Source organism: Magnolia sinica, chromosome 17 (genome assembly GCF_029962835.1).
Source record: "Magnolia sinica isolate HGM2019 chromosome 17, MsV1, whole genome shotgun sequence".
In the NCBI taxonomy this organism is placed as follows: Eukaryota; Viridiplantae; Streptophyta; class Magnoliopsida; order Magnoliales; family Magnoliaceae; genus Magnolia; species Magnolia sinica.
In genome coordinates this window covers 3,227,814-3,252,429 of record NC_080589.1, presented here as the reverse complement: position 1 = coordinate 3,252,429, position 24,616 = coordinate 3,227,814, and the positions used below count along the sequence as shown (strand labels likewise).

The window sequence follows — 24,616 nt, the reverse complement described above, 5'->3', positions numbered from 1 at the left end:
TCTTTTGCGTCAGTGCAGAACAAGCCGGAAACGAATTGACTAGTTCCCTGCCACTAGCCGGGTGGTGATGGTCGGTACTCTATGGCCCCCACCATGATGTATGTGTTTCATCCATGTCGTTTATTCATTTTTGCATATCATGTTATGGTTTAATCCCAAAAATGAAAGGGATATAAATCTCAGGTGGACCACACCATAGGAAAATAATAGTGATTGTATGTCCACCATTAAAATCCTCCTAAGGCCCACTATATTGTTTTTTTGACATCCAATCTATTGATTAGGTCATACAGACATAGATGAAGTGAAAAAACAAATATCATCTTGATCCAAAACTATTTTGGATCCCAAAAAGTTTTTAATGGTCGGCATGCAATCAACACTGTTTCCTGTAATGTGGTCCACTCTATCTTTAGATCTGCCTCCTTTTTAGGCTAATCTCCTAAAATGAGCTGAAAAAACAGATGGGTGGTGTAGATAAAACACACGCATCATGCTGGGCCCATAGAGCACGACAACCAGCCATAGGCGGATTGCCTGAAATCGGATTGCGTCTTGAGTTACTCGGTGAGGCCACCTTGAATGTATGTGATCTATCCACACCGTGTACTTTAAGGGGTTGAGACCAAAATCAAGCATATCCAAAGATGTATTTGATAATAGATATACCTGTGAGAGGGGCTGTGTGGGGTCCACGGAGATGTATTTGGTAAATCCATTCCGTCCATCTATTTTGAAAGATCATAATAAGACAGGTATCTAAACGTCAGTCAGGTCCAGAACTCAGGTGGGACCACACCAACAAAATAATGGGAAGAGAAATGCTGACCGTTGGAATCTTGCTGGAGCTGACCATGATGTTTATACGACATCCAAACTGTTCATAGGTTTACTAACTCTCAGATAAACGGTAGTCACAAATATCATACTAATATAAAACTTCTGTCACCCCAAAGGTTTAATCCCCACGGTTTAGTGTGGTATGACCTATATGAGTTTTGGATCTGTCTGATTTTTAGAATCCTATCCTATCCTAGTCTTTCAAAACAGATGGACGGAGTGGATTTGTCAGGGACATCTCCGCAGGCGCTAAACAGCTCCGGGCACAAGAATATCCCTCTGCCCAGGTCACTGGCAATCCGCTCCTTTTTTTTTTTTTTTTATACCGGGTGGTGATAAATCGTAAGGATGTGTATCAATCAGGTCCGTCCATCTAGTGGGATTTATCATATATGATTCATAGTTTAAAAATTACACCAATTAGATTATTCTATTGATCATATTTTCTAATTTACCTTGATGAATATTTGACCATTAATTCTTTTCATCTCACACTCTCGCTTGGAGGGCCACCATTTGGATTTATAGAATAATTGGATATTTGTGTATTGAGAAAATATATCCAACCAAAGTAGAGGTAACTAGATGGATGGAATGGACCGGTTTATTATCCTAAAAAATAAGTTAAAATGTATTACAAAACAAAGTTGTAATGCATTATGCACCCGCTGAGTTACGAAGTTAATTATTATTAAATAAGAAAAGATATGCTTAATGACAGCTACTACATTAATGTAAATCGATGTTAAATAGATAGAGTGCGATAATATTAGATAAATTCTATCACTCTTCATCTCTATCTTCTTAAATTCTATCACTCTTGATTTATGTTTTACTAGATTTCTTAATCTATTTTTCTTACATTCATATCACGTCAGGAAAGAAGAGTTGAAAACCCTATTTGTTTACATTCTTAGTTTATTTTTGTTTGTTGTTGGCATTTGGATATCTTGACCATTCATCGCTAGCCACATGTGACCCACTGTTGATTTGGATTAGGATGGAAATCTCAACAATGGAATAATCTTGGACCATTAAACAATTAGATGAATGTGATTTACTAATGAAGAAAATTTTCACTTCTCTTTTTGTACCTGAAATCTCACCATATAGTAAAAAAAAAAATCACTCTTTGTCAATTGAGCAAAGACAGTTTAATTCGTACATATGCATGGCTAAGAAAATCTCGACCTAAGTCGTGAATAGTGGGCACAAGATACAGACCATCTCAACTTGCCCATAATATCCAACCCATTGTAGTAAAAATGACCAATTCATTAAGTCTAAGTCTCATGTGAGTGAAATGCTACATTCTTCTTCAATACAAGATTAGAAGATACTCTACAAAAAGTAAATTTTTATCTCCTTTTTCAATGTCAAACTAGAGAATATTTCATAAAAAAGTGGTAAGTGAATTACAACTTATTTTCTTTACTATTATAAAGATTATTGGTTAATAGATGAATTGAAAATTGTTGGTATTTTGATTGATAACTATGGATTATTAAATCTTAAGATACGCATGATGAATCATTACAAATGATATATAATTACAAAAAATTAAAATTAAAAAAAAAATAATGATGTGTAGACATACATGCATATATGCATGTGCATAGAAAAATATGTGTGGAACATACAAGATTATCTTCTATAGTTATGGAAAGTAAATAATAAATAAATAAATATGTTATACATATGAATTGTTGGATGTTCCTTACAATAACTTGTTCATTATTAACATATTTAGATTAGTTATATATGAATGTACATTATCATGCACACATTACATATGATCTTTTATTATAAATATGCAATAATGCAAAATATCATTGCTATAAATTAACATATGTTCCTTGAGGATCAGTATTGATGACGTACTGTTTTTATCATATGGTAATCTATGCGATTAGTTAGTGTAATCTTGGTATAAATCACTATGGAGGTGGTAGGCTAATTATTATGATTCCCTTATTGTTCAAGCTACAGTAAATGTTAAGTATGGCTAGTGGTCATGATCATGTATATATATTAAGAACATTGGGAGAATGTTTGATAAAACAAAAGGCATTTAAGGGTAGACAAAAGATTAGGTGGATCGGGTGGCAAATAACCCTCAATTATTGAACAATAACCATGGGTGACAAATAGACTAACCTCATGCTGTAGGATGGAAAAGAATTAATCGATCATCGAAATACAATCCCAAGTGATGCATAAATTAATTGCACACTGTAGGATAAAAAGAAATAATTAATGAATCATGCTCATTAGACAAATAAAATAATTAAGATACTACTATATTAAAGTATTGTGTAGTCTAAATAAATTAAATAATAAATTGCATGACATATAATATGATTATATAAAATAGAAAATAAAGCTAATAACTCATGTGTGACATCAAATAGGTTTGAGATATGAGTGATGATAAGCTTAAACATTACAACTATAGATGATGAAGAAAATATCCTCATGATGTTGGATAAATCATATGAATAACAAAAACCACAAATGATTGAAAATATCCCTATATCATAGAGTTTAAAAATAAAAAAAAAAATGAACCATCTAAGAAATCGGATGCACCATTCCATCGTGGGCCTAAATCAAGTCAATCACTTGTGTGGGCCAAAATCATAATATCACCTATTATGGTGTCCCACTTGCATGAGGGTTACCAATGACAAATTGATGCTAGAACGCACATGATTTTAGGGTCGAGTTTCGTATACGGCTGATTTTTAAGGTGGAGCCCATCAAATGCACGGTGGATCGAAAAGGCCCACACGACCTCGACGAGCTAATAGTGATCGAGCGCATAGTACGTCCCGACCATTTCATGCGAGCATTCATGTGAACTGTTAGATTACACTCACGGTTGGGATTCAACAGCATTGAGAATAAGAGAGTCTCGAATATTATGACTCGCGCTGAGACTCCATGCGCTCACGGGAATGGCATGATGAATGCAGTTAGGTAACTATTGGACGGTGCTCTAATGGGCCGATCATGATGTATGTGTTTTATCCATGTCGTTCATCTAATTTTTCAGATCATTTTTTAACATTAGTCATTAGGTCACAAAGACTTGGATGATGAGAAAATGAAAAAATTAATTTCATCCAAGACTTGTGGCCTTAAGAAGTTTTTAACAGTGAGCATTGAATCACCATTGTTTCTTGTGGTGTGGTCCATTTGAGATTTGGATATGCCTCATTTTTAGGTCATGTCCTAAAATAAGCATTCGAAATGAATGGACGGCATGGATTAAACACGTACATCATGGTGGGGCCCATAGAGTACCCTATAGTAGCCATCTGGTGACGCTACCTAGAAGGCAATCCGTGTCCCAAAAGAATTTTTCAAAGGCGGACATTCAATTTACACTTTTCCTGTGGTGTGCTCCACTTGAGCTTTGGGTATGCTCAGCCCATAAAATGAGTTGGAAAAATGGATGGACGGCATGGATAAACCACACGCATTTATGGTGGGCCCAACATAGTTTTGCTCAACATGATAAAAGCCTACTATGTGACTTGGTACGCAATTTGCAGAAGGTTCTAGTGGTGCCTCTTTGGGTTGTTTTATCTACCCCGCTATATTTTTGGACAGATGTACCAAAAATGAGGCACATGAAAAGTGGATCATACCACATGAAGCATTAACATTTATTTGCAAATAAAAGTTAGGAGAACGGTCGTTGCTGTGGGGCCCAATTTATGCCAAATAGATACTATTTTAGGCCAAAAACCTCAAGTGGACGCACATCACAAGAAATAGTGGAAATACTATTAGATCAAGATAATATTTTTATTTTTCCCTTTATATAATCTTATGAATAGGTTGGATGACAAATAAACATTATTGTGGGCCCTATTAATATTTTATATATTCTTCAATTTTGGGCTCAACCCAAATTAGATGAGGATAAACCACATACATTTACGGTGGTCCCAACAAAGTCTACTTAGAACGATAAAGTGTACTAAGTAACTCATTACGCAATCCAATTTCACCATGTGTGCGAAGGAAGCAAATTAGCTGGCACACCTAGCTAGTGAAGTGACGTCAACCAAGTTATGTGGGTCCCATCATGAGGTATGAGTTATATCTAAACCGTCCATCCACTTGGTGATCTACTCTTAATACTTGAGCCTAAAAATAAGACAGATCCAAAAACTAAGTAGACCACACTGTAAAAAGCAGTGGGAGATTGGATGCAAAGTAACATTACGGTGTGCCCTACGAATGTTTTAATGATGAGAATCATTGGCCCACTGTTAAAAACTTCTTGAGAGCCACAAGTTTAATTTGGATGAATTGGATATTTTTATTTTCTCATCATCCATGTCTATATGACCTAACGAGCAGGTTGGATGGCAAATAAACATTAGAGTGGGCCCTAAGAAGTTTTTGATGATGGGTGTTCAATCACAACTGTTTTCCTATGATGAGGTCCATTTGAGATTTGGATTACTTTGTTTTTGGGCTCATGCTTGAAAATGATCTGAAAAATAGATGAACGGCATAGATAAAATAGGTACATCATGATCGAACCAAAGAGCACCTTTCAATAGCTTTCGAGCTACGTGCGGCATGCAATCCCGTGAGATTTCGAAAGTATTGCCGCAAGGTAAATTAAATGACAAATTGAATAATTGCTTCGTGGAGAAGTATGTCAACTGTAATAGCCAGGTGAGAGATGTTGGAATGTATGACCATTTATGGCTATAATAGCATTCTCTCTTTCATAACAGTTAGAACCCTCTCCTTCTATAATATTTTCTTCGGTAAAAATAGTTGTGAAAGTTTAAAAAAAAATAAAATTGTATTTTCAACCTCTATGTAGGAAGACATCCCTGTACACTTATGGTAGAGTCAAATAAATATAATCGAAAGAAAAATTATTCAAGTTGGCATATAAAATCTTTCTACTAATAATCTATCACCAAATGGATGTGCAATTGCTCCTCAACGTTCTTCAAAATGTTATGTTATTCAATTTATATCATTTTATAGAGATCTAAAATTTCCTAAATAAATATTTTTTAAATCCCTATAAGTAATTAAAAAAATTATAAATTTTAATTACAAAAATAGATAACAAGTAAAATAAAAAATTTCAACAAAGATAAAAAGAGTATCTTCTCCTCAAATTAAAGTCATGAAACAAGTGACTAGCAAATCAAAATTAGAACTTGCATAATTTGTAGAGTTAGAAGACTTTGTCCATTTTATTTCCAATGTCAATAAAGCCACTCAAAATCAATTCACAAAAGGTCAATGATTATACGAGTTGTTCAATTTTACACTGCAGGTATGAGTCACCTTGTCCCAATTATCTCCTGATAAAAATGTACAAAATCATTGTTTCAAGTTTTAGATGTATCATTAACTAAAATTATGATTATATTATTATCTAATTATTGAACTAGTGGACATTTATTAGATGGTATAAAATAAAACATATTCATATTAACTGAATTTGCATAATAATAAATCATTTATTCCATATAATCAATCATTGAGGTTTTAGGAACCTAAGCCGATTCACATACTTGAATAAGAAGTCATTCTTACTGATGTTTATGATAATGTTGAAACTTAAAATTCTCTACGTTTGAGGAGTCTTGAGTTCATATTGTGCGGCCCTCCAGTATGATCAATCAAAATAATCCAATGGTCATATTATCCGAATCATTGATCATTTGAGGCTCATCTAATAGAAGTCTTACAATCTAATGATACTATTTTAGCAAACAAGTATCCATAAATTAAATATTAGGATTGTTAAAACCATCGGTGACTCAATGATGGTGAGTTAATTATGCAATATAATCAATTTAATTTGAATTAGCGTGTGCCATATGTGCAACTTATGAGAGCCCATGCATTAATTTTCATGTGTTGACCATTGAGCATTTCAATATTTACTACTACGAATATATTTGGTTAATTATTGGATATAGAATTGAGTAAATTCCTCTCCAAAACATGCAAAACAAGAAGATTTCTATTTCTTTCATAAAATTATATTCATTTTTGTATATTAAAAATAAAATATAATGAAGCATGTTTAGTCCCTTAATATAGAAATACAAAATAGTAATAAAGAGTAAATAAAGGCTTATATATTTTACCATTTTAAATGTTCAGTTTTCTTCTATTCTTCATAGTTTTTAGCACAATTTCATTATGTAGACTAAACAAACAAACAAATAAAAATAATATTGTTACTTAAGTGATTCAATAGTTAATATTATAAATTTTATACTTATTATTTATATAAATAAAACTCTATACCTTTCATAACAACAAAAGCTCAACCATTATTCGGCTTTACTATGTTGCGCCAAATTTATTATAAAGAGAAAATTGGTAAACTTATAAATTTTAAAATAAGTCATATATTGTCAATGAATCTATGTATCACACAAAAATAATGTTTTATCATGAGAGAAGCGTCTTCATGTAATCATAAAAAATAATTTTAATAAGTAAATTGTAAAGAGATATCTACCTATTTTCAATTTCTTTTATATATTTTCTTTGTTGTTAATAAAATAAACAAATTCATTTTAATAATAATAATAATAATATTATTATTATTATTAAATCCTAAAGAGGAACTAGCCAGTAACGGGGCCTTTGGATCATAAGTTACTTATGCCTTAAGTAGCTTATCTTGATTTCTACTTATGAAATTAAAGTGATTAAGTAACTTTAAATAAATAAATAACTACTTATAATTGATTATTAACCAAACTTATTTGTCTCAAACGATTTACTTTTCTACTGATGTGAATAATAATAATAATAAAAGTAACTTATTTGGTGGTACCCAAATAGGCCCTAACCAACTTTAAATTAAAATTTTTTTTTTTTATAAAAAAAAGAAACTACTTATACTTGAATATAAACAACTTATCTCAAATAAACTACTTATCTACTGTTGTAAGTATTAAAAGTAACTTATTTGGAGTATCCAAACAGGCCTTAAGTGCATAAGAACCTTCCCATGCACTAGTTGCATCTGGAATGGTGGGCATTACATATTATTAGTCTCGACTGTCTGATTGGATTGGCCCACTCTCAATAGTCTGCCTTGCAAAATTGTGCTAATCAGATGATCCAAACTGGCATCCAAAAATGGATGGATAAGATCGTGCATAAAAGAAAGTCCGGCCTTGAGTGTTTAGGACCATCTGATTGCTGTGATATTCGCAGGACAGCAAAAGAAGAGTGGACTGGACCTAATGGACAATCACAGGTAGTCTGGAAGGTTTTTTAATAATGGGCAGCCCCATCACAGCTGTTACCTCCAGTGTGGCCCACCTGAGTATTGGGTTGGCCTGATTTTATTTTTATTTTTTACATCGAGAGAGCATGATAGGATACATATGATAGATGGATTGGATGTCATTTTCACATCATACTGGCCCCACATAAATTTTTAGCTCATACAGCCTAAGTCTTCTTATATTTAATTTACAGGCAAGACTTAGTACTTGATCGTGTGAGATGAACAATGGGATTATAGACACATGTGCCAAAGTAACTCGTGTAAAGACGTAGGACATTATTAGTTGAATTCCACCATGTCTACGGTTAGGATCTATTAATCCGAGTTGCAGCGTGGTCCGTCCATGTTGGGTTACATCAGATCAAAGGTCTTGATCACGAAGCGGTAGGCCCCACTTTTATAAATACAAAACGTAAAGATACTGTGCCGATCCTGCAGCCAAGGATCATATAATCCCTGTCCTCCTATTCCACACGCGGATTGCCTGCGACGTCCCTCCTGCGGTCGGAAGCTAGGTGGGGCCCACCGTGATGTTTGTGATAAATCCACCCCGTCCATCCGTTTTGCCACCTCGTCCTAGTATAAGACCAGGTGCAAGGTTAGCACACGTGCTGCGCGTGTGAGGTTGCGGATTTGTGGGCCAGCGTTGGATGCATGTGCGCAATTTATGGAAGCGGATTGCCTGATGACCCTGCCAGCATGGACATCTCTGGTGGTAGTCGGTGTGGGGCCCACCTTAATGTATGTATTTTATATCCACGCCGTTCATCCGTTCTGCCGCATCATTTTAGGGCATGGTCCCAAAATTGAAGCAGATCCAAAGCTCAAGTAGTCTACAGCACAGGAAACAGTGGGGATAATGACACGGACCATTGAAACCTTCCTTAGGGCCCACCGTGACGTTTATTTGCCATCCAACTTGTTTATAAAGGTCACACAGGCCTAGATGGATAAAGGTTAAGTACAAATATCAGCTTGATCCAAAGCTTTTGTGGCCCCAGAGGAGTTTTTAATGGTTGGTGTTCAATCGCCACTGTTTCATGTGGTGTGGTCCACTTGAGCTTTGGATCTGCTTCGTATTTTGGTCTCATGCCCTAAAATGAGCTGGAAAAACGGATGGATGACGTGGATAAAACACATACATCACAGTGGGCCCCACAGAGCCGGCCATCAGGAATATCCTGGTGGCAGGGTCACCTCGCAAGCTGGTCCAACTCAACTCGGACTTGGTTGGGACTAATCAGGTCCGAAACCACAAATCACCAGGTGAGTCACCCCAACTCGGCCGAGTTGAGGCTGCATACTCGAACAAGTCAGTCCGGGTCCACAAGCAGATCTGTACACGAGTCGAGTTAGCTCGGTCAGCTGCTCGATTCCACTCGGAAAAGCTCGACTAGCCTTGGCTGGAAATTGGAGCCGACCAAGTCGACCTGGTTTTTGGAGCTCAAAAAAATTTTGAGCCGAGTTTGAGCTTGCCCAAGCTCGAATTGAACGTCAACTCGAATTGACTCAGATCGAATCAGCTCAGTGACTTGGTTATTTTGATATGAATGTTGCTCGCAGAAGTGACTCAACGAAGCGTTGGCGAGGAAGGAATGAATATGTCGACTGTTTGATTTTGACGATGCTCGCCCGTGTGTTTGATTTTGATGTTGTTCAATAAGTGTTTGATGAAATACTTGTGAAATAGTGTTAATGTTTTACATTCTATAAGAAATTGAAGATGCATTTTACGTGTTTGAGAAAATGCTGAACAGGCTCGAACTCGGCTTGAACTGGCCTGGGCTGCTGACCGAACTGAGCTGAGCTAGCAAGACAGGCTCGAGGACCGAGCTGAGTTGAGTTCGAGCTGGGGTTAGCTACTGGCTGAGCCCAGCCAAGCTCGACTCGGTTCTACTCGTGTACAGCACTATCCACAAGTCTTAAATCGATGATGGGGATGCATCGTGTAGTAGTAACCCTTCGACTGACCAATATATGTAGCCTCCAAACAACGGATTAGGAGCAAATGCATGAATTGGCCAATCCGGACTGACCAATACAACGATCCAAACGGCCTCTTAAATTATTTGAAATTTTCAAACAGAAAACCACAACTATCATAATTTGCAAAATAAGTGCACATGTTCGATAATCAGGACCGTCCAATCTTTAGACCACCTCCTAGATGGGTCATTTGACAAATTTTAAATTGAACCATTGATTCTAGCATATAGTACACACCAAAAATCTATCATCAAAAAATGTTCTGTTTGGCCATCGCCATTTCTCTCACCTGCATGCACACGTTCCCACCCGATTTTCGAGAATGGTTATCTTCATGGTGGAGCCTATAGTTTTTTCATGGTACACACTTCATACAGGCAAGGTACCCCAATCTTTTTCTTCAGCATGTCCACTCGTGTAGGATATCAATACCATGAAAATGGTGGGGCCCACCATGATGATCGCCCAGTGCAAACATCAGGCTGACCTGCTCACCAGGCTTGCCACACGATTCCAATCTATTGACAACCGACGGTCTGACTCAATATACTGATATGGCCCACCTAGTCATCCAATCAACCTGATTTTCAAGAATGGTGATCTTCATGGTGGGACCCACAGTTTTTTCATAGCATACACTTCCTACACAAATGGCCTGTTGTAGGGAAAGATAGTACAGTACCAGAGGCAGCACCATTGTCTTGCATGCCACAACAACAAAAACAACAACCACAGCAACAATAAGAAGGAGAAGATCAACAACAACAACAACAACAACAACAAAAAAGCCATCTAAAGTTACAAAATTTGTTGGTGTAACCTGTAAAATACCCTCCTCAAATAAACGCGGATCAAACTCTGAGACTTCAACATTACAATGCCCACACCTGAAACATTGGCGAAGAAAAACTGATCTTTCACATCAAGCAAGACAATGGGACACTGCTTCACCCTCCAAACAGCTGTAGGTTGCATTTAGGCAGCACCGTTCCGAAAGACCTTCCCATCGTGTGAGGACACTGAATCTCAATGGGTTCATACAAGATGAGAGAATGACATCTCCTGTGCTACAACTTCATATAAAGCATTGATTTAGGACCTTATTTCATACTCTCCAGCACGCGTAAGAGCTCGGAATCCTTTGTACGGGCGACTCGGCATGTTCTTTATATCCAATTTATCTATCTGCAGACCTGAGAGAGCAATGCCCATTATCTTGAAATCCACTTGAAAGGTAGGAAACACATGCAAACGATCCACGCCTGTCTCGAGAAATAGGGTTCCTGTGAGAGATGGAGTTTTATCTTTGGGTATCCGCCCAATGGACCAAAAGCAGACCTGCAAAAAAGTAAAATAGCTCAGGAAAAAAAAGTGATGCTTAGAGAGAAAGTCGTCTTGGGCAAGTTTGGATACACTTCCTCAAAAGGTGGTTTCAAGCCTGCCTTTTCAGCCAACCCGGCAAAAACCGAGTCGGCATTTTAACACCTATTTTGTCGAGCATGAGATGAGATTAGCGGCTTCAGAAGTGCATCCAAATGCACAACATCAACACAAGTTTGGATCAAAACAGCATTTAGGTCTCAAACACTCCTTTGGAGGGTGAGTCAAACAGGCCCCTAAAGCCTCCAAAGTTTTTGCCCCTCACTTTGTTCTTATGGATGAAGTAGTGATGATGTGCAGGACTGTCAATGGGTACCTAGATCCATGGATACCCGAGTCAACTGAGCCAGTTTAATTGGTAATGGATCCAAATTTAGGGCTCAATTAATAATCAGGTCGAGTTTGGGTCCACAGATTCGGATCCAGCCAGAATTGTTTTGGATACCCAAATACATGATTTTTAGCTCTATCCTTTATTAATAATTTATTATTTAAAAAATATAGAAGGCAAGTTTCTAGAATGGATCTAAATCCAGATAAGAATATCAGACAGGATCCAATCATAGACCTGATTCTAGATCCAAACCCCATTCTGAATTGTAATTTGTGCTCGAACCAGACCCAATAGGGTACCCGAATCTGACCTGATTTGGATCCGGTACCTCATGTGTGGTACCCATCTCCAAACCTGACAGGACTGGAATCCAATCCCTTGGTTCGGGACACAGAAACACCTATACCCAAATTTTACCTTGTTGGCAAGTATGTTTACTGTTCCATGATTCGAAGTCAAGTCCGCAGAAGCAACACAAGCAGGAAGCTGAAACTGCACTGTTATGGAGTCGATTGTCTTTCCCGGATCATTGCGGATTCCAACTAATACGTTGACACGGCATGTTCCCGCATCAGACGTTAGTTGTGGCTTTACATAAATTGGAGTATTCTTCAACTTTTTAACCCTGTTCAGGATCAAAATTCAACATGGGTGATTGAGCAAAAAAGATATACAGCTGAGGAAGTGGATTAATGACAAAGCTTACAAAACAGACCTGTAACTCATAAGCTTAAACTGCCCATCTGGAGGCACAAATGACAGAACTTGATTTGATTCCCAAGGCCGAAACCGAACACAAGGATGAAACCTCACATCATTCAGAATGGAAGGGTTTGAAAATGAAAGAGTCAAATCAGGAAGACCAGAGAGGTGAGAGTTCACTTGAACTTCACCATATACTTCACATTTCGCAAGAGTCCCATCTCTAAAAAAAAGGGAAAATTGATTAGCTGCAGAAGAAACAACACCGAAAATGAGGAGTATGGGAAATGTCTGGCAGAAATGAAGCAAATGCAACATAAATCAATACAAGAGAGCTTGTGCACCCAAACTCCAGTGCCTGAAACGAAGTCGAACAAGGCTCGCTTTGACCAAGCAGAAATTTGGACAACTGACTGAAACAGTAACTGAACAACAAGGAAAAACAGTAATCTATTTATTCTCTTTAAATACCCTACAACCAAGAGACACCCTTTAGACTGATATGTTTTCTATGATATGCCACAGGGCTGCTTTTGAACTTCTGAGTTTGTTGTTTATATGTGATTGTTTCAGGTAATATTCCATCAACCATTTGGGACCAATTGACATTTTCTTTATTTTTTATCTTTTTACTCTTCTTTTTTTTTGTTTTTGTTTTAAATGGTAACGACCTATTGGCATTCAATAAAAGTAAAGAAGAACTTGGGGTATGACTCCAGTCTACAGGTTTGGGTTCTTTTCTAGTTAAAAATTGCATTGAGTACAGTTCCAATTGTAGGCATGGAAAGTATCCCATGCAAATAAGTGCATTACTTGCCAGATGCTTTGGTGGTGTAGTTAAAGGTTATTGAATAACGAATAGTCCTGTGTCACAAGCTCAATGACAAATGTCTGATAAGCCAGCCATGGGGATTATCTTTTTCCTTGTTGTCTTTTAGTTTTATTTGTAAACTGCTTGTACGGAATTGATGCACTTTTATTTTCTATATTTATGCTTTCATGAACTAATGTTTATATATAAATATATCTTTACCTAGTTTCTTTCATGTTTAACTGATATATTGCATACATCATCATAGCAATCTACCAGCTATCTGAGCCGGTAGTAGAGATCTTTTTCTCCAACCATTTTAAAAACAGGAATTTTCATGATTGCAAAAGTTCTGTGAACAGCTGCCCACCTGACATCAACTGTTCTCCTTTACCCACACTTGGCACCAACTGGCACATCACTTCCAAGCAAAGCTTCCATTATATTATTACATACATACCACTGTAGTAGCAAATGATAGTATATTTTATCATATGAGCCTTGCTAAGCCAACACGTGTGTGCAATAAAATAAAGCTCATGTAAATGCCACACATGTGCCTGCATGGCATGATAGGTCCAAGAACAGGACACCACTATATTGATGCTCTAGACCAAGAATCAGGTTGATCCAGTGGTCAGGTGGGCCACAGTTTGCAAAATAAATGCATGACTCTGAAAAACTTGACTGCAAGTTTTCTAACCCATCAACCCGTTTCCAATATTGGGGCTCACATGCTGAGTGGACCAGATCTTTTTTTTTTTTTTTTCCCGGAAAACATGTAGAAAGCCGGACCAGCCTGATGCTGACATGTGTAGCGTGAACGTGAGCCTTATTGCACATGTGTTGGATTAGCAAAGCTCTTTATCATATAAATTGTAATGAGCATGTGGGTTTCTAGGGTCCCTGAGTCTGGCAACTCATGTCTATGTCAATGTTACATTGTTTGAAAGGTAGTCTCCACAGTCCAGACGCCGATGAAATTTTAGCAGACCAGGAGTTTGAACTAAATGGTGATCTTACAATGATGGTCAATGTTACCCAACGGGTTAGACAGGCATTGAGAATGGCAAGGATCAGGTTCCACAGATCCTCAAAGTCCAAATTCTCAGTATACAGGTACAACAGGAATTGTTGTTGTTGCCCAATGGGTACAATTCCCTATAAATCCTAAATAACTGAAAGCTCTTTAGTTCCAAATCCAGCTAGATATGTATTTCAACGTCTCAAGGAAGGGGATCCCTTGTCGTCACCATTAGAAAGTTATCCAATTATCCAGCTTGGGGTCCTTTTCTGAAGGATCAAAGTATCAAAGATGATGGTGTAAATAGAATATGACAAGTAACATAAAATTGTATAACATTGGGCCCTTTAGTTAGATACGTAAAAATGAGTTCATTTCATTTTTAGTTCATAGTAATTATGTATTAGAGATCTTTATCTCCAATACACATTTACTGTTAACATCAACTCATTATGTAGAATAGCATAAAAGGATTCATGTAGCCGACCCCAATTAATTGGGATAAAGCTCAGATGATGATGATGATGATGATGATGATGAACTGATTATGTATTAGAGATGAAGATCTAACACACAATTACTGTTTAAATGAACACATTTTTAGGCGTCTACCAAACAGGGCCTGAATATCCAAATTGCACAATGGAATAAATTGAGAAAAGCAATCAAGAATGTCAGGCAAACTTCATATATGGACCTGCTCACAATTGCATCCATTTCCTCAACAAGATCAACATAAACTTCGTTGTTTGCATGCTTTGGATCAGTTGTTCTCCATGGAACACTAGATGCTGTTGCACCTGGAAGGGTGTTGCTTACACTAGAACTGCTACCAGTCACAACACTCAACATTTTGCTGACAAGATTTGGTGGAGCTATCATCTCCCTCAGGACATTTGGTTCCGTTGTGAGAGGGAAACCATTGTCCATCATCTCATCCAAAAGCTGCAATTGTGCCAGAGATTGCTGTCATTGTTCTATATTTCACACAGCTTCAAGTGACGCAGAGAAACCTAAAAGAAAGCACAAAATTCAAGATATTGCTAGCATGAAAGAGAAAAAGAGATGTTTCAGCATATAATGCAATCAACATCAAACTACTTAAAACGAAGAACAATTTTGCAACAGTAACTCATTTGGGTCTACCCAAGTCTCTACCAATCAAGGACCTTTTGTCTGTAAATAAAAGACAGACGGAAATATGTCAAACATGTCAAAAATAGAATTTAGCAGAAAGAAAAATTAAAAGATAGGGGTACTTTCCACATGACTTTTTGTCCATGCATCACTTTAATAAAGTGAGGTGTATAGAGAATACAAAACAATTGAAAGGACAAAAGGAGTTGCAACATGAGATTTGCATCCAAATGACAGTGCCATCTCAAAACATCTTTACCGGGACTGAGAGAACCTGCCACCTGATTTGCTTCTTTATGGATGCAATACTATGGTATCAAAAGTGACACAAGTCCATCTAATGGTATTGAGGAGTGCTTGCCTCTATTAACCATCTGATGATGTTTAGGGAATCCCATGTGCCATGATATGACCAAAAAAGAAATCAATAACGATACAGATCCGTTGGAAAAAAGGATATCCACAACTTTTTTAAACTCAATAAATAAAGCATATTTCAAACCTAAAATTGTGGCACCGTAAGAACAAATCATTCAGTAAATCAGCAAAGACATGGAGGGGATGGTATGTACCATTGCAATTAATCATCATGTTGAACATAGAATAGCTTCTTCTTCTTCTTCTTTTCTTTTTTTCTCTTTTATGTGAAGAACTTCTGTGAATATAACTCAGCACAAAAAAGAATTGATGCAAATACCTCATATACGATAACAAAGTTATCCTTGATTAAGTCTTCATTCAAGCCTCCAAGATAATCTGAAAGAACATCTGCTACCCTACAAAGGAACTAACAAAACAAACAGTTAAAGCTCGGAAGCCCTTGAATCTTGAATGTTATGCTCAGGTACACAAAAATTGTCCTTGCTTAATGCTGATGTGCACGTACTACTAGTTTAAGGAAATATTTAATTAGGGAACTTCTTAAGGCCTGCTTCAGTGACAAGCTTTATCTGCAGAAATGAATGTAACTGCCTGAAAAAAAAAGAAAAGAAAGAGCCTTCTCAAGTTTTTCATGAAAATGAGCTTCCAGATTGAGGTTTTCTGCCTGCCTGCACATGCAAAGACAGGTACTAAATGTGCATCCAAACCATTCAATAGGTTAACCATCACAGGACCATATCATGCCTCAGAAATCAATAATATCCAACATGTAAGTGGGCCACATAACAGCTGAGGAAGAGGCAGAGGCAGATAGCTATAATGCTCCAGTGGTCCAAAAAATGAGTAACATTGATTTTGAGCTGTCACCTGAACAGACCCTTACAATCAAACATTTAAGAAGCTAAGATTGGCATTATGGAGCACCTCCAGAGGTGGAGGCATTCGCTTGGCTAGTGGGAAGAAAGGTGTTAAGAGTTGGTAACCTTATCAAGCGGAAGTTGATTCTCCCAAATGTTTGTTTTTGCTATCAAGATGCGGACTCAGTGGATCATCTCTTCATTCACTGTTTGTTTGCAAAAAGGTTATGGGATTTTATTTTATTTTTCAACTTATTTGGAATAGTAATGGTGATGCCGTGTTCTATTGAGCAATTTTTTTTCTGGAGTGGCATGGTGGGGGCATAGGAAGATTGGGAAGAAAGTGTGGCATCTTTGTTTACCTGCAGCTTTATGGTTTCTTTGGCTAGAAAGGAATGATCGATGCTTTAGGAATCAAAGGAGAAAGTTATGGAGGTGTTTCAAAGGGCTAAATCTCATACCGTAGAGTGGGTGTTAGCATCAAGGATTCCCACTCAGTTTCCCGTTAATTGGGTTGAGTTGTAATTTGATTTTTAGTTTTTGTGTGTGTGTGTGTGTGTGTGTGTGTGTGTAACTTGAGCTAAGAGATTCTTTTGAACAAAAAAGAAAAAGAAAAGGAATAGGGGGAAAAAATAAAAAAGGAGTTAAGAGTAGTGGAGTAGGTTGAGGTCAGACTATACTCCACTATGAAGTCACAATTGGATTTCTTAGTTGATGTAGCTAGTTTTTCTTCCACGACAATTTTCCTAGACTGTTGAAGAGTTGTTGTTGTCATCATCTAAGCCTTATCCCAACTAATTGGGATCAGCTACATGAATCCTTTTCCACCATTCCACTCTATCAAGGGCCAAAAGGCCCATAACTTCAGTTAGACCATAGGTCAAGTCTTTTCTTACGACCTCCACCCACATCCTTTTGGGCCTTCCCCTTACTCTTTTAGAACCTTCAACTTGTACCAACTCACTCCTAACTAACACAATTCTTGGTCTCTATTGCACATGACCAATCCATCCAAGTCTACTTTCCCACATCTTATTACTTATTGGTGCTACTGTTAAATTCCCTCAAACGCATCATTTTTAATTCTATCATTCCTTGCCTTGCCACTCAACCATCTCAACGTCCTCATTTCAGCTACACTCATCCTATGAAAATGTTGTTCCTTAACTGTCCAAGATTCTATCCCATAAACCATGGTTGGTCTTATAGCCATCCTATAAAATTTCCTCTTTTAGTTTGAGGGGTAAAGACAATCACATAAAACTCCAAAGGCACATCTCCATTTCTTCCACCTCGCTTGAATTCTGTGGGTAACATCCTTCTCAATCTCTCCACTCTCATGAATTATCCACCCAAGATATTGAGAGTGGTTCTTCTGGGAAACTTCTTGGCCAACAATCTTAACAAATTCCTCGTTCCAACTCCAAATGTTACTAAAATTGCAATCCATATAGTCCATTTTAGTCCGAGTAGTTTTAAATCCTTCAAATTCTAAAGCATCCCTCAATGAACCTAGTTTTGTGTTCACGCCCTCCCTTGTCTTGCCCATTAAAACTATGTCATCTAAAAAACACATACATCATGGGATCTATTCCTACAAATGCCTCGTTAACTCGTCCACAATTAATGCGAAAAGGTATGGGCTCAAGTCGACCCTGTGCAAGCTTACAGTAGTTGCGAACTCCCTTGTCTCTCTCTACTAGTGCTCCTCACATTTGTTACTGCACCATCATACATATCCTTAATCATGAGAATAAATCCTCTTGAAACTCCTTTCTTTCCCAACACCCACCAAATTAACTCTCCAAGTCCAGGACCCCTATCATAAGCTTTCTCTAGGTCAATAATGACTACGTGGAGATACTTCCTCCTCTCCCATATTTCTCTATCACTCTTTAGTGGTAGACCTCCCTAACATGAAACTAAACTGATTTTCTGATACATTCATCTCATGCCTTAGTTTTTGCTTAACAACTCTTTCCCAAAGTTAAAGAGTAGCAAAATTAAATTACAATACTATATCATAATTCATATGACACACCTAATGAATCAGAAATAACAAGTTAAAACACAAGAAAATAGTTGACAATTATTAAAAAGCGCTGAGTAGTTTTTTTTTAAAAGATAATCCAGCAGACTCTTGTCTTTGCAAGTAAAATGAAGTAGTTGGGCTTAATTATTTTATTGTGATTCAAATTTCACTGCAAAAGCCATTTAAAAGAGAAAAGGCAACCCTTTTAGCATTTTGATGAGGGGAGATACTTCCTTGCATGAAGTTTTGAAAATTTTCAAGCCACAGTCCACAGAAGAAGGTTGTAACTTCATCTTGAAGAATATCTACTGTGTATTAGCTTCCACAATAATTTTATGGCAAAATCAACTTGTATTTTATTGCTAAAAGAAGAAATATAAACAAATTACATAAGAGAAGCCACATTAAAGAGCCCATCCATCTTCCCAGAAAATTGCCGCTTTAAAATAAAACTCCTGGAAAATGAATAAAAATGTATTTTGCAATGTGGGAAGCTGCATTATAACTAAGCATGTAGAAACTGACTACCGACCTCTAATAGCTACAAGAAATCCACAGAATCCATCTATCTGTGCAAAGACTCAAGTGTAATCATTGAAAATGTACTTGAGAGTCAACAAATTCACAAGAATGACTCACCTCAATTCCCATCAAAGGCGGCATTTCAACCTGTGTGCATGCTAAGAACGTGATTCCCTCACGAACGATTTGGAAAAGATAATGTGTTGGTGAAGCAATCACTGGTAGAAGCTATAACCCAAAGAAAGAACATAACCAAATTAACTGGATGGAAAAAGCATTGCACAAAATGAAATGTAATTAAACCTACCTAGGATAAAATCTTCAAAAGATTTATGTTCGTTATCATACCAATACATGCAATAAAAATGAGTTGTTGCTCTTAAAACAGGACACACAATGTTGTCCCAGACATGTCATTTTGTGAATGCAAGGCAAAATACATAGAAGCCTTGATGATACATACTATTATTGTCAAAAATATCGGCATACAATGAAAAGTTTATAAAGTGTGTTCACCACATTGATAATCATAACTCCTCTAGTCTCCTTTGAAAATAAGAGAAATCTAAGCATAGCTTGTGGTACCCTATCTGCTGCATACCAATCGACAAGTGGCAAGACAATCTGTGATGCAAACCATTATGAGCCCCACCATCGGGGTTACCCGAAATTGAAGCATGGTGCCATGTGTCAATGTGTCATAAAAGTGTCCAATACAGCAAATTCCAATAATCTAAGCATGGGATGCTTCCAAACACAAATAAATGTTTTACTAAATAAATATATCAATAATAAAAGAAAATAATGAAAACAATAAAACCAATGGATTGTCAGATAGAAAGCCAAAAGAAATTTAAAAGAATATTCACATTATTTCATTTATCAGCAAGAACATTCACATTGCTATAAGCAAAACCAATTTGTACCAGACTGAACTTTAAATAAATAAAATAAAAATCAATTAACAAATATTGGAAATCATGCAATAATCATGATAAGAAATAGTTGTTTGTATAAATAGAACAACAAACATCAATTAGCCTCTTAAAAGAATCACATTCCTGCAAAAGTACAAAAAGAGCAAGAAGAACAAGACTTGTGATTCTCTTTTTTACATGGACCATTAACAACAAAATGAACTCGAAACCTATAGTGTTAGAGTGAGTCCATACGAACAGTTTCTTCAAGACTGAGAGAACAGAGGCAAGCTTGAGGGCATAGAGCAAGAAATCTTCTGCTTGACAAAAGAAATTTACATAACAAAAATGAAAAAAAAAAAAAAAAAAAGAAGAAGAAGAAAAGAAAGAAAGAAAGAAAGAAAAGAAACAAGATACGTTTTTAATGAAACTTGAAATTCAATAGAAGAAGATTGCAAATTGAGCAAGTGAATATGTCTACACAAGTGTCCAACAAGTGCAAGTTTTCAATAACATCAGGAGGACACTTTGTACATACAGATTTTGAACTGCCGTGTTATGTCAAGGAGTGCCCGATTGTCCCAAGTGTCTGGCACGGCAAATAACCAAAAGCATTGAACAGGATAAGGATCCAAGGGGAAAAAAAAAAAAAAAAACAATTACATCGGTTAAGGTTTTCGAATCCATCTATTTTTGGACAGTGGCCTATTGACAAGAGGTCCCACCCAATGAACAACAGGTGTCAAGCTTCTCTGCAGTGCACAACTTAGAAAAGCTCTTCTAAAGTATTCACACAACATTAATCCGCGTGGACAAAAATTTCCCAACATAAGCCTCACTACTATTCAATTTCTACAGAAACGAGAGATTGCTTGGCATTATAAGATTATTATTTCAACAAAATTTATTTTCTTGAGCCATTCCATGCAACTAATCACATTTTTACAGAGTTAACATCACGCACCTTAAATGATTCCCCTTGAGCAATCACATAGTCCCAAAACCATGCGCATATCGACCGATCAACCTGATGCCCTGTCAGCTGTTTCTCAAGCATTACTTCCCTGTAGATTCCACATTGTGTAAATGATTCCATCAAATCAGACGACGGAACTAATAAGAGAATTGCGAAGGTGATCCATGCAAGAAGAGACTGAATGGGCGAATCATGGGAAATGCAACCACATGGCGTGTGTCCATGATGACATGTGGGCCACATGAGCATGCCCTGGTCCAAGATTCAGACCTGTATAGTCATCAAGTATGCTACAAGCATACAAGAAAAAGGACACTTGGAGGGGATAAAAAAAGGAACCATGAACCATATTCAAAATACACATTTGACCCACTTGATGAATGGACCTGCTAACCCTTATGGACTAGGGCATGTCCACAGTGGGCCATGTTTGATGAATGGCCCAGATCTAACACATGTGGCACGTGTGCCACACCTCTTCTGGCAAATTCACCGCGCACGCAGTGAATTATTCAATGGGTTTTGCGAAGAGTGAATCAAAGGATCGACAACCTGAAGCCTTGCACAGCATATACAGGTTTTCAATTCTAACAGGGTGGGGGCCATGGTTCCGTAATCCAGACCGCCAGTCTGTTGTGCCCCCACCATTGATGGACAATGCAACACAAATCTCCTCAACAGGACAAGCACAACCTTTCGATTTGGGGCCAATATATAAACGCTTACGAAAAGTAATACAGCAACGGATCCATATCCAAATGGAAACCTTCCCAAGATCGGCGAATACAATCTTCCAATCTCGGAGTATTTTAAGGGAATAATCTACCACAGTGGAACATAACAGGCCAACGGTCTGGATCACCGAACCACGGCCCCACTTGTCGGAATTGAGAACCGGCGTATGTTGCGTATCCTACAATCCCTCCATGCTAAGATACGCCGAAAGGATTCGTCTGCTAACCGGCGCCGGTCGAGGTTGGAAGATCGACCCGAAACCGGAAGGAATAGAAGTAAAAAAACCAAAATTGGAAAATGGAAAATCTGATTTCTTGAGTATTTTGAAGGAAAAGACGGGTTAGGTGAGACGAGTCAGAGCTTACCCTGAGTCTGACAGAAGGAAAATACACTGCAACATTTCTGTATAGAAATCAATCTCAGAGAGAGGAGAGGAGAGGAGAGGAGAGCAGACGGAGAACCAAATGTTTTACAGGTCGACGCGTCGGACCGGAGTTTTGATGGATGGTTGGCGAGATTACACGCACGTTTGTGGAGCCGCACGTGCTACGTTTGCCATTTCTCCAGCCGAAAGGGCGCGGATTAGCTACTGGCTGGTTGAGTAGGAATATCACTGCTGAAGTGACGTCATCAGGTTTTTTGGCCCCCACCATGATGTATGTGCTGTATCCACACCGTCCATCCATTTCGAGAGACTATTTTACAGTATGAAAAAAAGATTGAGGTAGATCCAAAGTTCAAATGGACCCCACCACAGAAAACAGTGGGGATTGAATACCTACCATTAAAAACTTCCTCGGGGCCAAAAAAGTTTTCGATCTAAGTCTATATTTGTGTTTTCCCTTCATCCATATCTGTGTCGACTCATATACAGGTTTCACATTAAATAAACATCATAGTGGGCCTAAAAATGAATCAACGGTGGCCGTCACTATATCCACTGTTTTCTATGGTGGGGTTCACTTGAGCCTTGGATCTATTTCATTTTTTGGCTCATGCCATAAAATGATTTCTCCAAATGGATGGACGGTGTGGATATAACACTTAAATCATGGTGAGGCTTACAAAACCAGGTGACGTCACTTCAGTAGCGAATCTCGCTACTGAACCGGTCAGTATTTAATCCGCGTCCCAGCCGAAACTCTTGCGTGGGTACGTGGGGAGCGTGCCTAGTTCGAACGACTTTACATTAATCAGATCCACCCCGTTCATCAGGTACAAGAAACCATTTTAGATCTTCATCCGACAAAAAAGAACTGATTCAAGCTCAGGTGGGCCACCCCAGATGGTAATTATACCTAAAACCTCTAAATTCCAGTTTTATGGCTCACATGGGATTTGAAATAGCACGATTTTGGGCGAATGCTTTCATTCTGATGAAGCAAGTTAGATGAATGGATTGGATTAAATACAGAAGCTACGGTGGGCCCTACGCAAAGCTAATGGTGTATCCTCATGAATTCTAAAACCACTTGTAAGCGAGAGGCACCGTACCTAATGAACGATTGGATCTCATTAAAGTTCGACCCACGTTGCGTTAGGTACACTTACGGTGTACCTGGGCAAGCAACGCTGCTCCACATGCGATGGACTAAATGCATGGTGTACTCAAACAAACTAACCCTAAACAAATAATGTATTTCCATATAAAAACCTAAGATCTGATATTAAATTTGATGCAGTACATGAAAATTAAATATGATATATGAGGTTTCAGGCTTAAAATCATGTTAGTTCAAAAACAATTGCACAAATTTCATATCCTACATGAAAATCCAAACATTCAATTAAGGAAAATTTATATGAATCCAGGCCTACACATAATAAGGCTAGATCAATAAAAATTAGGGAGAGTAGTACGATACTTGGCTGCAGTATAACGGTTGATAAATGCACTTGTTTGAAGAGTCCCGTCCTCTGATTCTTGGCTACTTGGATCCTTACTCTTGCTCAGGTGGAGGAAAGAAAAATAAGAAGACCATTAGATACTTTTAATTTTTTAATTTTTAACTGTCCAATAAACCACCAATCTAAATGGCAGTAATATTTTGGACAGTTTATTTGACTTGCATGCCACGCGTGCATTTTATAAGTATTTTTCCATCCTTTTAGCTATGAGCTCAACTGATTATAGTTAAATCGATGGTTAGGCTTGTGCATGATAGATTGTAATTGGGTCAGGTCCTTGCTAATTCTAGGCTAGTGAGGCCCACATGCAGAGATGATCTCTTCAGTGCTACCACAGATAAGCTATGGCCCACCAGTCAGGTTTCAAGGATGATGCATACCTTCTAATTCTAATGTTAATAATCTACCCATTTGATCCAGTGGGCCACACATGCACACAAAAATAGACATTCTAATAGAAAGCAAAAAAATGATCGATTGATTGGAATGCCATATTTGTGGGATAAGATCAATCCACATGTAAAATCAGATCCGTGTGGGCTAGGTAAGGATAAAATGACTTGAGCCCACAACCCGAAAATCAATCAGTCGATTCTTGCAAGGGCCAGCCCCCATGGGCCAAGCAAATGGGTCCAAGCTCACACCACATTGCCACCCTTGCTACCGGTGATTCATGTGGCTGTTTTATTCTTCTTAAACATCCGTCTGGAGCATAGAGATCACGAGGTTGTAAGAATATTCTGTCAAGAAGATATTTTAATATGGTCC

General features: G+C 37.6%; 1 protein-coding gene across 3 annotated transcripts; it reads right to left on the bottom strand.

Moving 5' to 3' along the window:
• Window positions 1-10,875: 10,875 nt before the first annotated feature.
• LOC131230296 (AP-3 complex subunit mu) lies at window positions 10,876-22,457 on the bottom strand. Of its 3 annotated transcripts, none has more exons than XM_058226145.1 (8): window positions 22,306-22,457; window positions 21,194-21,293; window positions 19,430-19,540; window positions 16,218-16,307; window positions 15,081-15,328; window positions 12,562-12,771; window positions 12,264-12,471; window positions 10,876-11,470 (listed from the first exon to the last, which is right to left on the bottom strand). In XM_058226145.1, the coding sequence occupies exons 1-8, from the start codon at window positions 22,338-22,340 to the stop codon at window positions 11,225-11,227; spliced, it is 1,248 nt and encodes a 415-aa protein (XP_058082128.1). In that variant the 5' UTR covers window positions 22,341-22,457; the 3' UTR covers window positions 10,876-11,224. The 3 variants fall into 3 exon arrangements, with proteins under 3 accessions (XP_058082128.1, XP_058082130.1, XP_058082129.1); XM_058226147.1 differs by having other exon boundaries at window positions 22,414-22,432; XM_058226146.1 differs by lacking the exon at window positions 22,306-22,457 and adding an exon at window positions 22,167-22,188.
• Between the last annotated feature and the right edge of the window lie 2,159 nt (window positions 22,458-24,616).

What these genes read in the sequence shown, in the direction of transcription:
- LOC131230296 (XM_058226145.1), bottom strand. Translation starts at nt 22,340, where the DNA reads ATGTTGCAGTGTATTTTCCTTCTGTCAGACTCAGG. An exon ending in CTCAAGGGGAATCATTTAAG is followed by an intron (nt 19,541 to 21,193) that starts GTGCGTGATGTT and finishes TTTGGGTTATAG; the next exon opens with CTTCTACCAGTGATTGCTTC. An exon ending in TAAACATACTTGCCAACAAG is followed by an intron (nt 11,471 to 12,263) that starts GTAAAATTTGGG and finishes ACTTTTTTGCAG; the next exon opens with GTCTGCTTTTGGTCCATTGG.